Source organism: Cryptomeria japonica, chromosome 4 (genome assembly GCF_030272615.1).
Source record: "Cryptomeria japonica chromosome 4, Sugi_1.0, whole genome shotgun sequence".
In the NCBI taxonomy this organism is placed as follows: Eukaryota; Viridiplantae; Streptophyta; class Pinopsida; order Cupressales; family Cupressaceae; genus Cryptomeria; species Cryptomeria japonica.
The window spans coordinates 232,234,440-232,251,417 of record NC_081408.1 but is presented as its reverse complement, the minus strand read 5'-3'; the positions used below and the strand labels follow the sequence as shown (position 1 = coordinate 232,251,417).

General features: G+C 36.9%; 1 protein-coding gene across 1 annotated transcript; it reads left to right on the top strand.

The window, feature by feature from the left end:
• The first annotated feature begins 1,363 nt into the window (after positions 1-1,363).
• LOC131875049 (uncharacterized mitochondrial protein AtMg00860-like) lies at positions 1,364-16,187 on the top strand. The gene is made up of 2 exons (XM_059219053.1): positions 1,364-1,508; positions 15,901-16,187. The coding sequence occupies exons 1-2, from the start codon at positions 1,364-1,366 to the stop codon at positions 16,185-16,187; spliced, it is 432 nt and encodes a 143-aa protein (XP_059075036.1).
• Positions 16,188-16,978: the final 791 nt, after the last annotated feature.

Below are 16,978 nucleotides of genomic sequence, written 5' to 3'. Positions count from 1 at the left end.
TTGAGACCTTGTGGTCATTGTATCAGACTTTTATGTAACCTTGATATTGTATCTTTGTAACCAGTGGTATTATTGGAAGCCATGCATTTATGGATATTGTAATATTAGTATGCCAGTGAAATGAATGTTATTGTTTTGATCTTATATTTAAATGGTTTATGGAAATTGGATACATTGGAATACTTTTATTTCTTTATTGTGAAATTTGGATGTATGTGTGATTTTAAACTTAAGTATTCAATTTATCTAATTAAATGGATTAACTGTGGTGTTAATATAATCTATGAAATTAATCTTCGTTGGTTACCCTTAGGAAAACTTATGATAGACTTCCGCTGTGTTGTTAAACGTGCAATGATTATAGTATTACACTTAGTCTTTAACAAAAAAAAAATTATTTCACCCTTTAGTTGCCCAGTTGTGTTGTTTTCCTTTAGGGTTCCTGGCGGGGCATTACATTTGGTATCAGAGCCAAGTTTCAACACTGGGTACTCTGGGTTTGTAGTGTGCCTTTCATTGACAATCTTTCTTAGGTCATAAATGTTTGTATCTCTCAGGACTTATCCTTGCTATGGATCTGAACCTTTTTCTCTTTTATGGTACCAGGTCATGGCTAAGAAAGCTAGAGGAGGTGGCCGTATAGGTGGTCACCAAGGAGGCAGAGGTGGAGGATGGGGCCGTCGTTCTGACCACCACAGTTCTTCACCATCACCCACTCATGTGAGTGTTGAGCAAGAACAATCTATTCATTAGAACTCTCAGTATGCAGGAGAACATGTTTCCGAAAGGGAAGAGCTGAGACAGATGTTTCAGGAGGTTCTGGCTAGGTTAGGCCAAAGGCCTGAGTTTGAGCAACCAATTCATGCTCAAGTTGAGGAGCTGCTTCAATAGGTTCCAGAGGAAAGAGAGAGAGAGAGAGAGATCACCAAGGCAAGGGGAGATTCCAGCTGTCCGAGATCCACCTTCCTTAGGTCACATAAAGGACTTGATGAGGTCCAATCATCCTTACTTTGATGGTATGGGTACTGGTCTTGAGGCAGAGACCTGGCTTATCGGCTTGGACTAGTGTTTCGCTATGTTTCCTTACAATAGTAACACCAAGGCAAGATGTGCTATTATGCATCTAAATAAATTTGCTTCAATCTGGTGGAGATTAGAGGAGGAGAAGATCAATGTATGCATTAACACCATCACATGGAAACTATTTTTGGAGAGATTCAGGGCACGATTTCTCTCACCCCAGTGGAGGCAAACTCGAGCAGATGAGTTTTATGCCTTGCGTCAATATGGGATGACAGTAGACCAGTATGAGCATAGGTTCTATGGGCTCAAACAATACGCCATAATTGGTAATGATGAGGCTATGCTTGTCCAACATTTCCTAAGAGGTTTGAACAATCGTATCAGTGGAGGTGTGAGGGTATTCAAGCCAGCTTCAATGGAGATAGTCGTGGCAAAGGCCAAATTAGTTGAGCTGAACCTTATTCATGCACTTGGTGGTCAGACAGGTGTGTAGATAGGAAGTGCACCTACTAGTGGAAATAAAGCTCAGGGAAATCAGTCCCAGTCAACTGCACCATTCAGAACTCCTCAAGCACCTGCTAAGAGTGGGAAACAACAACAATAGTCAAAACCTAAACAATTCTAGGGCCAACAAGGTGGAAATTTTTAGTATAAGAAGGGTAGGAACTGGCAGAGGGGCAAATAGGGCCCTATAGGGCGGGCCTCGCTGAGTGCATCTTATGCCCCTAGCTAGGGAAGTTTCTAGCAATCTAGTGGACCAACATGTAATAGAGGAGCTTTCTTCTCTTGTGGGCAATTTGGTCACAGAGCTGCACAGTGCCCTCAAAATGTCCACAACATAGGTAGTTAGAGACTAGTAGCATCTAAACCTATAGTAGGAGATGTAGGGAGGTCCCATAGACTATTTGCAGCGGTAGATGACCGCCAAGCTGATCATCAGGGTACAGTCATTGAGGTAGCAGGTATGTTGCATGGAACCCCTATCTCTGTACTTTTCAATTCTGGAGCTTCTGATTCTTTTATTTCTTCATCCATTGTGGAGCAGTGCAGACTTACATCTGCTAAGCAGGCAGATAGGTGGCAAGTAGAGTTGGCTACAGGTGTCTGTGTTTCTGAAGATGCATTTATTCCTAGTTGTGAGTTGAAATTAGGAACCATAGTTACTTCAGTGGACCTTCGGGTTATTCCTTTGGGATCTTATGGAGTTGTATTGGGGATGGATTGGCTATCATCTCACAGTGCTCATGTAGATTGTCACAAGAAGACAGTAGAGTGCTTAGATGACCTTGGCAGAGAAGTGGAGATTGTTGGAGTTTAGAGGCTGATATCCCTGTGTATGATCTCCGCTATGCAACTTAAGCAGTGCATGTGTAGAGGATGTCAACTTTTTGCAATCACTCTTGAGGAATTGGATGAGTCAGAGAGGTGAGAAATCACTCTTGATGGTCACCCTATTCTTAGAGAGTATGCAGACATGTTTCCATTGGATATTCCTGGTATGCCTCCGAAGTGAGATATAGACTTTCGTCTTGATTTGGTTTCTGGCACAGAACCTATTTCAAGAGCTCCATATCGGATGACTACTCAGGAGTTAAGCGAGTTGAAATTGTAGATAGAAGAATTATTGGCCAAGGGATTCATTCATCCTAGTATTTCCCCTTGGGGTGCACCTGTTATCTTTGTCAAGAAGAAAGATGGTTCTCTTTGGTTATGCATTGATTACCGATAGCTGAATAAGGTAACCATCCAGAATAGATACCCATTGCCTCGTATAGATGACCTTTTTTATTAGGTTAAGGTAGCCAAGGTGTTCTCTAAGATTGACTTGAAATCTAGATACCATCAGTTACGCATTTAGGATGCAGACATTCATAAGACAGCATTTCGTACTCGTTATGGTCACTATGAGTTCACAGTGGTGCAAATTGGGTTGACGAATGCACCTTCAGTTTTCATGAGCTTAATGAATGGAGTTTTTCACACCTATCTTGATTGTTTCATCATTGTATTCTTGGATGACATTCTGATTTATTCTAGATCTGTGGAGGAGCATGAGGGTCACTTATGTCAGGTACTGCAGTGCTTAAGGGAAAATCAACTTTATGCCAATTTAGCAAAGTGTGACTTTTTCCAGACTGAGGTGAACTATCTTGGTCATGTGGTTTCGGGAGAAGGTATATCTATGGATCCTTCAAAGATCCATGCCATTGTTGATTGGCGAGTGCCGACCAACGTTTCTGAAGTTAGGAGTTTTATGGGTTTGGCTGGATATTACCATTGCTTTGTTGAAGGCTTTTCCCAAATAGGACACCCTATTACTTCTCTTCAGAGAAAAGGGAAGAAGTTTGTTTGGTCAGAACAATGTGAAGCAGCTTTTAAAACCTTGAAGGAACTCCTTATCAGCGCTCCGATTTTGGCAGTTCCTGATCCATCTGGAGATTTTCTGGTATGCACAGATGCCTCTTTGGAAGGTATTGGTGCAGTACTTATGCAGGATGGACATGTGGTTTCTTATGAGTCTCACAAACTCAAGAACTATGAGTTGAACTATCCAGTTCATGATTTAGAGTTGGCAGCTGTAGTTCATGCTTTGGTTCGATGGCGGCATTTCCTGTTAGGGCATCAGTTTGAGCTGCATAGTGATCACCGCGGTTTGCAGTATATATTCACACAGCCAAACTTGAATGCTCGACAACGAAGATGGATGGAATTTTTCTGCAAATATGATTTTGAGGTTTGTTATATTCAAGGGAAAGAGAACGTAGTAGCAGATGCTTTGAGTCGTAGGCGGCATGAAGTTTAAGCATTATCCCTTGGGGTAGACTTGAGAGAGAATTCTTGGAGTTCTTCCTTAGGATACTTGGTATCAGGATGTTAGAGCTGTGATAGAGTCCGGAAGGCCTTTAGAGGGTAGATTTTCTGGGTATAACCTTGAGGCAGATGGACTTCTTCATCACCATGAACAGATTTATGTACCTCCTTTGGAGGGTCTTCATGTTTTGATCATGACTGAGGCCCATCGTGCACCTTATTCGACACATCCTGGTGTCAAGAAGATGCACACAGACCTTAGATAGATTTATCATTGGGCAAGTATGAAACATGACATTGCTGATTTTGTGTCAAAATGCTTAAAGTGTCAGCGAGTGAAGGTAGAGCATCAGCACCCAACAGGGCTTTTGTAGCCTAATCTAGTACCAGATTGGAAATGGGATATCATTTCCATGGATTTCATTGTTGGTTTGCTTGTCTCTTCACATTGTCATGATGCCATCATGGTCATAGTTGATAGATTGACTAAGGTTGCTCATTTTGTTCCTATTCAAGCTTCCTACACAACAATAGTGGTGGCATGAGTCTTCTTAGAAGAAGTACTGAGATTGCATGGGATTTCGAGGTGGATCATATCTGATAGAGATCTTGTCTTTACCTCAGCATTATGGACCTCACTTCAGCTTACTTTGGGGACTCAGTTGAATTTTAGTTCAACTTATCATCCAGAGATAGATGGTCAGACATAGAGAGTAAATCAGGTATTAGAGGACATGCTCCGCATGTATGTGATGGACCAACAATCACATTGGGAGGACTATATATATCTAGTGGAGTTTGCTTATAACAATGGATATCATAGCTCCATAGGTATGTCCCCCTTTCAAGCATTGTATGGTCATCCTTGTCGCACTCCTTTGAGTTGGGATCGGTTAGAGGACAGGGTGCTTGTAGGACCGGATATTCTTCAAGAGATGGAGCAATAGGTAGATAGGATTCGTGAGCATTTAGTAGAAGCACAGGATAGACAGAAGAAGTATGTAGATGCTCATAGGGTAGATCGTCAGTTTTCTATTGGTGATCATGTGTTCTTGAGAGTGCGTTCGCAGAAGAGTCCGATCCGTTATGGAAAGGGATCTAAGTTGGCGCCTTGGTTTGTTGGACCTTTTGAGATCCTTGAGAGGATAGGACCTGTTGCCTATCATCTTGCTTTGCCACCGAGTCTATCCCACATCCATGATGTATTTCATGTTTCAGTTGTTTGACCTTATCATCCAGATGTGACACATGTTCTTGATTGGAACTCTTTGCAGGTCGAGGACGGGCAACTTTCCATGGAGCCAGTGCGCATTCTTCAGCGTCGGGATTTGATCCTCAAGGGTCATACCATTGACCAGGTAAGGGTCCTATGGGACCCAAATGATGAGGCCTTGGTGACTTGGGAGGATGCAGTAAAGATGAGAGAACTGTATTCTTATTTATTTTAGGCTTCCAGGAGTAAGCTTAGTTTTGGGGGGGAGAATGTAGTACCCCTACTAGTTTGAAGTCATTAGACTCATATTTTATTATTGGTTGTTTTTCAGTGGATACATTACCATGATATATTATTCAGGTTTTTATGACATTATGTTTTATTTGGAGATGAGATGTATAATTTATTTGCAGTATTTCAGTACTTGTGATTTATGGCATTTTATGCATTATTGCTATGAACTAACATGTTACTTTATTTATGCAATGCGGAATTATATGTTGTGTGTTTGCGAGTGTATTGGATGCAAGGGGACAATTTTCCTTCACTCATTTCGGTGAGACAGGGAACGTCGCGATTCTCCTTCATCGGTGTGTATGCCATGTTTTCTATATTATATATATATATATATATATATATATATATATATATATATATATATATATATATATATATATATATATATATATATATATATATATATATATATATATATATATATATATATATATATATATGCATGTGTGGTTCGGTGATGCAGGATATTGCAGGTACAAGTACCGGGTAGGTACGGGGTATCGTCTCCACTTGGCTTCACACGTCTGAGCGTGCCTTATATTTTTCGATGGAAGTGGAGGAGATAGTAGTTGACCCTATTTTACTCAGTTACACTCGCATGAGTGTCGTCAGTTAGTCATTTTGTCAGTTAGTTCGGTCTTCGTATTTTGTCATTTTATCTTTTATGGGTAATTGCTTGAGATTTGTTTAATTTGAGTGTTTTAGTGGATTTAATTAATTAATTAAGTTTATGAAATTATCTCATTATTGTATTGTTTATGCATTGAGATTATAAATTTAGTTAATTAAAGAAATTATTAAATTAAGCTGCATGGTATTAAAAATATATTTTTATTTTAAAAATAAATTAGATTAATTGTATTTATTATTTTCTAAAGTTATAATTAAATAAATGAATAAAAGGATTAATTGGAATTAAAGTATTGTTTTAATTCTTTATTTAGAAAATTAATTAATTGGAATTAAAGTATTGTTTTAATTCTTTATTTAGAAAATTAATTAATTAGAATTAAAGTATAGTTTTAAATTTTTTATTTAGAAAATTAATTAATTGGAATTAAAATATTGTATTAATTCTTTATTTAGAAAATTAATTAATGTGCATGAGAAAAGAAAAGAAAGAATAATGTTTTTTAATTATTGCGTGTGATAAATTTAGAAAATAAAATAAAAAAATTACTATTACTCTAAATTTAGGTTTTTTGTGAAAAAGCTATTGAACCTAGAATTTTAGTTTAAATAGGGGTTAGGTCTTTATTTTAGTTACACACAAGGACACACAGGAATAGGTCAAGAATTTAGGTGAAGGAATTTATTGGAAGTTATTGAAGGGATTAAGGGCTCTTCTATAGATTTCTTCCAGGAAAGCTATACCAGGTTGGATGATTTCTTAGTTGTGTGTTTTATTAAAAATATTTCTATTTGTCTCTGCTTGATGTGTGTGTAAAATAATTGTCAAATTCAAAACCCTCTTTTGGTGAATTCAAGTTTTGTTTGAAAATTCATGCCTGATGTGTATTTCTTGTTTGTGGGAAGAATGTAATTTTGTGAAAATTAGGAAAATTGTTATAGAAAATTTGTCGGATTTTAGGATGCATGGAAATTTGCAAGATTTGTGAGAAAGGGTATTTACCTGAGAAATGGTTTTAATTACCTTAAGAAAATAAATTTAATTACACATTAAATTTATTTGGGTTAATTAAATTTTAAAAAAAAAAAGATTGAAATTTTATTAAAATGAAATTATTGAAAAAGTATTATTTTTTATTGTTCTGTTTAAAAATATATATATTAAAAATAAAATAATTATAAAAAGAAATTATTTCACCCTATAGTTGCCTAGTTGTCTTGTTTTCCTCTAGGGTTCCTAGCAGGGCATTATAGTGAGTTTGTGTCTGATAGGGTTTTTAACTCTGCTTTGATTTGGAAAAGGCTGATTTGAAGCATATTAGAACAAGAGTTCGCAAAGCTAAAATCTAGCAGGCTGGTTTTAATGTGAATTTCAAAAATGGAAGCAGGGATGCTAGTGCATGGCTGTACCAATTGGCCTTCATGGGGGAGATTGTTGGGAATGTGAAGTCCAACGGTCACATGACCCTTCGTGTTCTCCCAACTATTCATTTCATATCTGAATATGATTATATAATGACTGTGTGCAACCTAGGTATTGAGAGTTGATTAATAGAAGTTATTCCCTGCTTTGAGTGTGGATGTAGGCATATTTGCTGAACCATGATAAATCGTCTGTTGTCTCTTCTTATTTCTTTTCTATTTCTGTTATGGTTTTCTCTTCTCTTTCTAATCTTTACAATAGTATGAGAGATTATCTTATTATTATTTATATTTCTATAATCATTTATATTTGAAAAATCTTGATAAGAAAGAGAGTGGTATATGTGATTGGTATTGAAGTACAATCTTAATGCTTCTCCTTATTCTAATGTGCCATTAAATATGTTGAGAATATCCTAAAAAGAAATATCACGTAACATAGTAACTATTCATTTACATAAAGAAAATAAATGAAAATAAAACATTCTTTATAACATCATTTTTATATTGAATATAATGGCAATAAAAGTGTTTATATTAAATTGTAAGATACAAGTTCTTGAATTTTTATGTATAGTGAAATTCTGTGAATTCGCTTCCATTTATAGGTTTTGTGCATTAGTCATTATTTTTTAAAGTTAAAATATTAATAAAATATTTTTTTTCACTCAATATAATTAGCTAATGTAAAGTGTTTATAGTACCACAATTCTTCTTATTTTAATATTTTTTTTGTAAATTTAAATAGATATAAAACTTGACTTTATAAACATGTTGATAAGATTGTCATTGCTAATGTTACTACATCAAAATCAATATTTGATGTCTTTAGTTCACCTTTTTTAAGTTGATGATGACTAATACATAGATCAAAGTGATAATAGAAAGTTGATAGAGTTCTAGCAAAAACCTAATGTATTATAGACAAATTTCAAGGAATTTAAAATTAGTTTTGGAATTTTTTATTTTATTTTATGAATGGTAAGTGCTACCTTAAGGGGTAACTCCCTTCTGTTAGTCATCAAAAACTAGATTACATAGCCATCTTTCACAAGTACTTGTTAAGATACGACATATCCCAACATATATATTAAACAACCTATCTATTTGTGCTTGATGTAGTGTCCCTCCTAGACTTGCATTTTGATTTGCATACTGATAGACTTATTTAGTCTTATGATGGTTATTTGGATGGTTTTTTATGACTTTTCGGTTATTTTAGATGGTATTTGTGATACTAGGACCTTATGTGGATTCATGGTATTTGTGATGACTCTTTATGATTGGTGATGCGAGACTTATTATATGCTATTGATTCTTATGGATGTTGGTTTGAAATCTCCTAGATGGATGGATTTATATGACTCATGGATTTACATATTATTATTGTTTATATGGATTATGAGATTGAAGATGATACTAACCCTACTTCATAGTGATGATTTTATGTGTTGTTTTGGTATTATATTGCATGACTCTCTTCGTGAGTACAGATGATGCCATATCACTCATTGCGAGGGAGATATGTCATCACAATTCTCGATCACTTGTTTAATTTTTTTGAGGTATATGTATTGTATATGTTGTGTTGGATTTTGATGCAGGTTTGTAGGTACCAGACATCGACTCCACCTAGTTCCACAGGTCTGAGCGTGTCTTTATCACAATGGCAAGTTGTCGGAGATGACATAGTTTCCCTCACACATTCTAGGTCTAAGATGTATACCTTGTTAGATTATCCTGATGTCTTTTGCTTGGTTGATTTTCCTTTAGAGTCAACATGGAGATGTGGTTTCTCGGTTAAGTCTCTTCAACTTTTTTCTATAGGTTGTGAGGTCAAATCTCTTTGGCTTCTTATTTTGCTTAGTTGCGGTTTGGTTATTGGATTTACTTCATGATTGGATTATTCATTTTATTATGAATTTAATTGGGTAATTAATTCAATTTATTGAGATTTAATTGACCTTTATTTATTGTTTAATTATCTAATTTGTTTGATTTATTGTTGAAATGACTTTTATTTATTTATTATTTTAATTTAATTATTTATTTGAGCTTTATTTTATTTTATTGGTGTTAATATTAATAATGATAATTAATTATAAATTATTATGTGGGAATTATTTAATAAAATAAGGGTAAATAATATTATTTTTACCTACCATCTAATTTTTTAGAAATATTTGTATTTCCCAATTAATTTTCATATTTATACTAAAGTAATTGAATTTGATTTATTTCTACCTACCTTTTTTTGATTGGTTGGCGTGATTGAGTAGGTAAGAAATATATATTTATACTATGGCTTTTTCAAACTTTGTAAAGGTAAGTAAGATATATGATTTTTGGAATTTTCCATTTGTCGAGAAAACTATAGTTTTAAATTTAATTTTCCTATTTATTTTGGCTTGCTGGTCTGTGCATGAGTTAATCATTTGGCAGATCATTGCAAGATGATTTTGGAATTTGATTTCAAGTTTGGATTGCGATTTGGATTGGGGAAGGCTTGACAATTTGGGACTTCAACTTCAATGTTGGTTTTGCGAATTGCAAGCTGGTGGCTCTTTTGCATTTTCTTTCTGGAAAAGTTTGTCTTCTCTATGCCTGTAATTAGGATTTCTCTTGGAGATTTATTTGATTGTGGGAAATTTCTTCCTTAATGGTTTTCAATTTGTTATGCAAGTTTGGAATGGGGAAAGTGCAATTTGGCTTCCTGTCTTCATTGTGATTATTGTGTTTTCTCTGTGACTACTCTGTGGGAGTGTGGACTATTCCTTCCACTCATTTTGGATGCTTTTAGATCTTGTCTAGATTTCCTGAGTCACTTTTTGTTGATTGTCTCTCTATCTCTATATCTCTGCCTCTGTCTCTGTCTCTGTCTCTGTCTCTCTCTCTCTCTCTGTGTCTCTCTCTGTCTCTGTCTCTGTCTCTGTCTCTGTCTCTCTCCGTCTCTCTCTCCCTAGTGGTCTAGGATTCATATTTCTCAGTTTATGCTTAGTGGGAGAGAGATTTTCTTCTACGTCTTTTTACTAGGAAGTATGTGATGAGTATGTAGGTTGTCCTTGATGTTTTTTGAGTGTTTTAGACCCTCTATCTGCATTAGGAGGGCCATTTTTGGTTCCTGAGACCCTCTATGCCCCTTCCTTAGCTACAAGACTAAAAAAGGCTCAGTTTTCCACACTTCTTTGAGAAACGCTATGGAAACACCTAGGAACGATGCTGAATCTACTAGAAGCACACCAACCTGCATGCTATAAATACCATTGTTCATCCCAGATACTCCAATGTTCATACCATATGCTTTGACAAACTTACCAAGAGAGTTGAGCTCCTGACCAGAAACACCATCGTAGAGACCAGAAATGGAATCACACTAACCAAAAATTCTATCATAAATGATAGAAATGCTACCATACCTACCAGGAATTCTATCCTAGGTTTTAGGGGAGTTGAGCTATCCCGAGGGTCTCCAGAAGTCAGTTTTTAGCTTGTTTAAGTGCATTTTTGATTTGTGTGAATACTCCAGAGGCTTGTGGAGTATGTATTGACATTTTTAGAGTTGATTAATTTTTTTTTTGATCTCATATTTTGTTTCATGTTCTCCTATAAGAAGGTTCATGCCTTACTGATGAGGTGATTCCTATGAGATTTGACGCTCTGACGTGAGGGAGAATGCCTCGCTATTGAGGGATTGATTTAATGACTCAAGTGGGATGTGCTATACCTTACTTTTGAGGATTTGATGTTATTTGGACCTCTTTTATGATTTTCATCCATGATTGGCTTATGTTGATGTTGCACTTGTGAAGGTCTCCTTCTTTGAGTTGACTCTTGAGTCCTTATTACTTAGGTTGTGTTCAGTTGATGATATAGTTATTGTATCTTCTTGAGATTTCAAGATTGTGTTATTTGTTCATTTGATACGTATCTTTACCCTATGGCCTTGGTTCATGGATGGGGGAGTGGTCTCTTGAATTTGTTGGATCTAGGTTATGAGTACTAGACCTCTAGGAAGGGGGTCTAAACCTAGGAAACCACATGAAGAGTTGATGGTATACTTGCAAGTGATAACATAATAATAATTGATTAGTGGGTTGGGTATTAGGAATACACCTAATCAAGATAAAGAATATGGTATAGTATGCCCCAATTGGATGGACCCAGGGAGGTGTTTTTGGGATCCTAGATTGGGAAGACCATTGGAGCAGTATACTCGATCTCCCTTGAGTTAATCCAAGGTGGAGACATATGCCACATGAGGCTAGCATGTGATGACACTCTACCCCACATGTATCCATTGTCCATATGCCTTGTTTTTTCATTGTGCCTCTGGAAGATGATTGCATTGATTTAGCCATTTGTTGTACTTTGGTATTATATTCTTATGTTTGGGTTTCGTGGAGTCATGTTGTATCCTTTGGTTGATAGGAGTCAGCTTAGGTCTTAAGTGTCGGTCAGAACCTTTGTCATCTCATAGCATGGGGGGTGGTTCCTTGATTAGTTCCACATGGTCGGGTGGTTGATTTCCTTCTTCCATTCGGATACTCTCCTTGGTGTTGCGTGCATGGATTGGATTCCTCATGAGATTGCACTATTGGATTCCTATGTTTGTGAAAGGAAGACATTGTATCATTAGGAAATATGTATGCAAAAGAAATGATGTATTCTTATATTGTATTATCATGTATTTGAGAAGAATGTTGTATTAGGTCTTAATGTTAGAATTAGGTATAGATCTATGGTTATTTCACGATGTAAAAGGTTCTTGTTAGGAGTTAAAGTAATCATGTGAAATGGATTAGATTATTTGTACTTGATATGTATTACATTCATGTGATGGATGATATTATGTTATGCTATAAAATGAATGATAGATAAATGGAATGGATAGCATTGGTCTATATTTGAGTAACTTGGTGATCATGGACACTAAAGGTTAAATGATTTGTATAATGCTATGTGTTTAGGACTTGGCATAAGATGATAAAGATGATTTGACTATGTAAGGGATTATGTATCTTTGTGTTACATATCTATATGTAAATATGGAAAGGACATGATGTAGAAGTTAGAAAGAATGCTTTGATGATTCCTTAATGTATAGAATGATCAATATATAAAATGTGCTTATGGATTTAATGTGATTGTAAGATGGAGTGGTCAAATGATTTAGAGTTATTTGTATATTCATGCTTTGGAATTGAGTTATGTCATGCCTTAGAATGATTGATGGAAAGAATAGAATAGTTGCATTGAAGCTTTACTTGAGTAGTTAGAAATTGAATGATTAAATGTAATCTATGTTGTTTCATGGGAGATTACTAAGTGAAGGAATGCATATGTAGTGGTTATGCTTTAGATGCATGAATGGTAATTGGTTAGAGGATTAGGAGAGTTGATATTCTTAATAAATGGATGTTGTGATAGAATATTGTTAAGTAGTGATGTTAAGATACCCTAGGGAATAATTGTGTTGTAAGAGTATATTCAAAATATGTTAATGTTAGAAAGTTCAATCTGCTTGCATGGAATGGGTTTATAATGTTTCTATTTGATGTTACATATGTTCTTGAAATTGGTTAATGTTGTATGGATATATGTTAATGTTGGATTAATGTTTGGATGTATTAAAAAAAAAATTGTTCATAGTTTCTAGATTATTTCTCTAGGGTATTTTGGCAGGTATTACATCTGTTATTAGAGCCCATGTTCATACACCAAGTACTTTGGTTTTATATGAGCTCAATGTGCAAGTTAGCATATGTAGCATGGGGTAACCCAATGGTGTATCCCTTCTTGTTATTGTTTTACTTATTTGTGATAGATTCTAGCTCATAGATTCTTTTGTGTCTTGGATAGACAAGATGCCTACTAGAGGTAGAGGTCGTGGCCGTGGTCATGGTGGTCGCATGGGTACTCATTGGAATCCTCGCCTGAGGTTTTTGAAGAGTCACACTATGAGGAGCAACAAGATCAACATGACGAGGAGGAGCAACAATGGGATTAGGGAGGTGGTGATGCGATTCCACAGCTGGTTATGAAACTTCAAAATCTTCTTGATTGTCTAGGTCTAGTGCGGTAAGAGAATTGTTAGGAGGAGTCTCATCATTCGGGTCATGAGGATAGAGTTGAGTATTAGGAGAGTGAGAGGGAGCGTTCATGTTCACCTCATAGGAGAGCAAATTTTATAGTGGATCAGAATGTAGTTGCTGCTAGTCATATGAGAGACCTCCTTAGGGCCCATCCCCCTACTTTCGATGGTTCTGGTGGTGGATTGGAGGTAGAGACTTGGTTTATTGACTTGGGTAGGTGTTTTTCCATGCATTCGTATGGTAGTAACACCAAGGCCAGGTGTGCGATTGTGCATCTTCAATATTTTTCTTCCACTTGCTGGCATACGAAGGAGTAGAAGCTCCATTTGGATATTGTGACAGTTTTGTGGGAGTTATTTCTTGAGCGATCCTATGCTAGTTTTCTGTCAGATCTTTGGAGACAACGTAGGGTTGATGAGTTCCATGATTTGAGGCAATGGGGTATGACAGTTGAGTAGTATGAGGAGAAATTCTTTGAGCTTAGACAGTACTCAAGGATTGGAGATGATGACCTGATGCTTGTGCAACATTTTATCAGAGGTCTTAATGACCACATTGGTGGTGATGTTCGTGTTTTCGAGCTCATGACTATGGAGATAATGGTGGAGAAGGCATGACTAGTTGAGGAGAAGTTGTCAGCAGGAGGATCAGTAGTTGCGAGGTTTGTGAGTACTCTAGTTGCAGGAGCAGATGCGAGAGGTGCTCTGTCACAGGGTTCAAGTTTTGCTAGAAGCTACCCTTTGGCTTTCAAGGGTAGACAATGATCTTGGAAGAAGTTTGTTTGGAGTCAGAGTGTTTCTTGAGGTTCTAGATATCAACAAGACCAAGATTACAGTAGAAAACAAGATAGGCGATTAGTTCCTAATAGATGGCCAATTTCCTCTTAGCTAGCACAAAGTGTTTAACAGTCTAGTAGAGGCAATGTGCAACAGTCTAGTGCCTCACCAGTTACATGAGGTTTCACTTGTGGCTAGTTGGGTCACTATGCATCTTAGTCTCCTCAGAGGTCTACATAAATTTTTGGATAGAGACCCGCAACTTCAAAGCTCACAGTTGGTGATGTAGGTAGATCCTATCATGTGTTTGCGGTAGTGATAATTGCTAGGCTGAGCATCAAAGCACTATTGTTGAGACTACATGAGGGATAGGTGGTATCTCTTGCTCAATATTGTTTGATTATGGTGCTATTGATTTGTTTATTTCCTCTTCTTTAGTAGAGGGATGCGGGCTTGCTGTGGCAAAGTAGGATGATAGGTGGCAAGTTGAGTTGGCCACGAGATCCAAAGTGGCTATGGATTCCCTTGTGTGTGGTTGTGCTCTCTACCATGATGGATCTTCGTACGATATCTTTGGGATCCTATGGAGTGGTTTTATGTATGGATTGTCTTGAGTCTTATCAGGCTAGGATTGATTATCGGGTAAGAGAGTGTAGTGTAGTGATGATAGTGGTAAGAGTGTGGAGATAGTAGGTATTCAATGACCTATCTCTTTGTGATGGATATAAAGTGTTGTGTGCACAAGGGTTGTCAGCTTTTTGTAGTTAGAGTGGAGGAGTTGGATGAGGGTGAGAGTAGGGATGATGTCTTTTCTCATCATCCTATTTTGTAGGAGTTTGCAGATATGTTACCGAGTGATATTCTAGGTATGCCGCTTAAGCTTGACATTGACTTTAGGATTGATTTGATTCTAGGAGCAAAGCCTATATCTAAGGCTCCTTATCGGATGACCACTCAAGAGTTGAGTGAGTTGAGATTGCATCTTGAGGAGTTATTGGAAAAGGGATTCATTTGGCCTAGTGTTTTTCGTTGGGGTGTGCTAGTGTTGTCTGTGAAGAAGAAGGACGGGTCTCTTCGGTTTTGCATCGATTATAGATAGTTGAATAAGGTGACAGTGAAGAACCATTATCCTTTGCCGATGATCGATGATTTTTTTGATCAAATCAAGGATGTGAAGCTCTTCTCCAAGATAGACCTCAAATATGGGATCATTAGTTGCGGATTTATGAGGTATACATTCATCGTATAGCTTTTTGCATGAGGTATGGTCATTATGAGTTCAAAGTGGTGCCATTTGGATTGATGAATGCTCCATCAGTTTTCATGAGCTTGATGAATGAAGTGTTCAGGACCTATCTTGATAGATTTGCTCTCATGTTCCTAGATGATATTTTGATTTATTTGAGGATAGAGGAGGAGCATGGGGAGCATATGCAGCTAGTCTTACAGTGTCTCCATGAGAATCAATTATATGCCAATGTGGTGAAGTGTGATTTTTTTCAGACCGAGGTGAAATACCTTGGCCATGTCATTTTAGGAGAGGGTATCACAGTGGATCCCTCTAAGATTTAGGTGATTATGGATTGGCTAGCACCCACTAATTTGGGTGAGGTACATATTTTTATGGGTCTTGTAGGCTATTATCGGAGGTTTGTTCAGGATTTCTCTAGGATTGCACATGATCCTATCACTTCTCTTCAGAGGAAAGGGAAGAAGTTTATTTGGTTAGAGTTATGTGAGACAACTTTTTGGATTTTGAAGGAGTGTTTGACCAGTGCACCTATCTTAGCAGTTATAGATCCTTTGGGTGACGTTGTGGTTTGCACAGATGCATCTTTGGAGGGCCTTGGAGCAGTTCTCATGCAGGATGAATGTGTGATTTCTTGTGAGTCATGTAAACTCAAAGATCATGAGTTGAACTAACCTACTCATGATCTAGAGTTAGCGATAGTTATTCTTGTATTGGTTAGTTGGAGTCATTCCTTCTTGGGCATCGATTTGAGTTGCACAACAATCATCACAGTTTGATGTGTATCTTCACGTAGCCAAATTTGAATGCTAGGCCATGGCATTAAATGGAGTTTTTGTGTGAGTATGACTTTGAGGTGAGGTACATACATGCTAAGGAGAATGTGGTAGCAGATGCATTGAGTCACAGAAGGCATGAGGTTTCAACAATGGTTTTTAGTGTTGATTTGAGGAGTCGTATTCTCAGTGTAGTTCCAACAGATGCTTGGTATCAGGAGGTTAGAGAGGAGATTGCTTCAGGGAGGCCTATGGATGGTAGGTATGCAAGATATCCATTGGATTCTGATGGCCTTCTTCATCATTTGGGACATATCTATGTTCCACCATTGGATGGTATTTGAGCATTGATTCTATCAGAGGCTCATCGTGCACCTTACTTGACACATCCAGGTGTTAAGAAGATGCACGCGAACTTGTGATAACTATATCATTGGGAAGGCATGAGGAGAGACATAGAGGATTATTTATCATGTTGCTTAGAGTGTCAGTGGGTGAAGATAGAACACTGACATCCAGTAGGTTTGTTGTAGTCGAACCTGATTTCGGAGCGGAAATGGGATATGATATCTATAGACTTCATCATCGATTTTCCTATGTCTTCGCGACGTCATGATGCTATTATGGTCACTGTTGATAGGTTGACAAAGGTAGCTCATTTATTTCTAGTTAGATATTCCTACACAACA

Excerpts from the sequence above, each read along its gene's own strand:
- LOC131875049 (XM_059219053.1), top strand. The coding sequence starts at position 1,364 with ATGCTTGTCCAACATTTCCTAAGAGGTTTGAACAATCGTATCAGTGGA. Across the intron at positions 1,509-15,900 it reads TGCACTTGGTGGTCAGACAG|GCTATTATCGGAGGTTTGTT; the intron begins GTGTGTAGATAG and ends TGGGTCTTGTAG.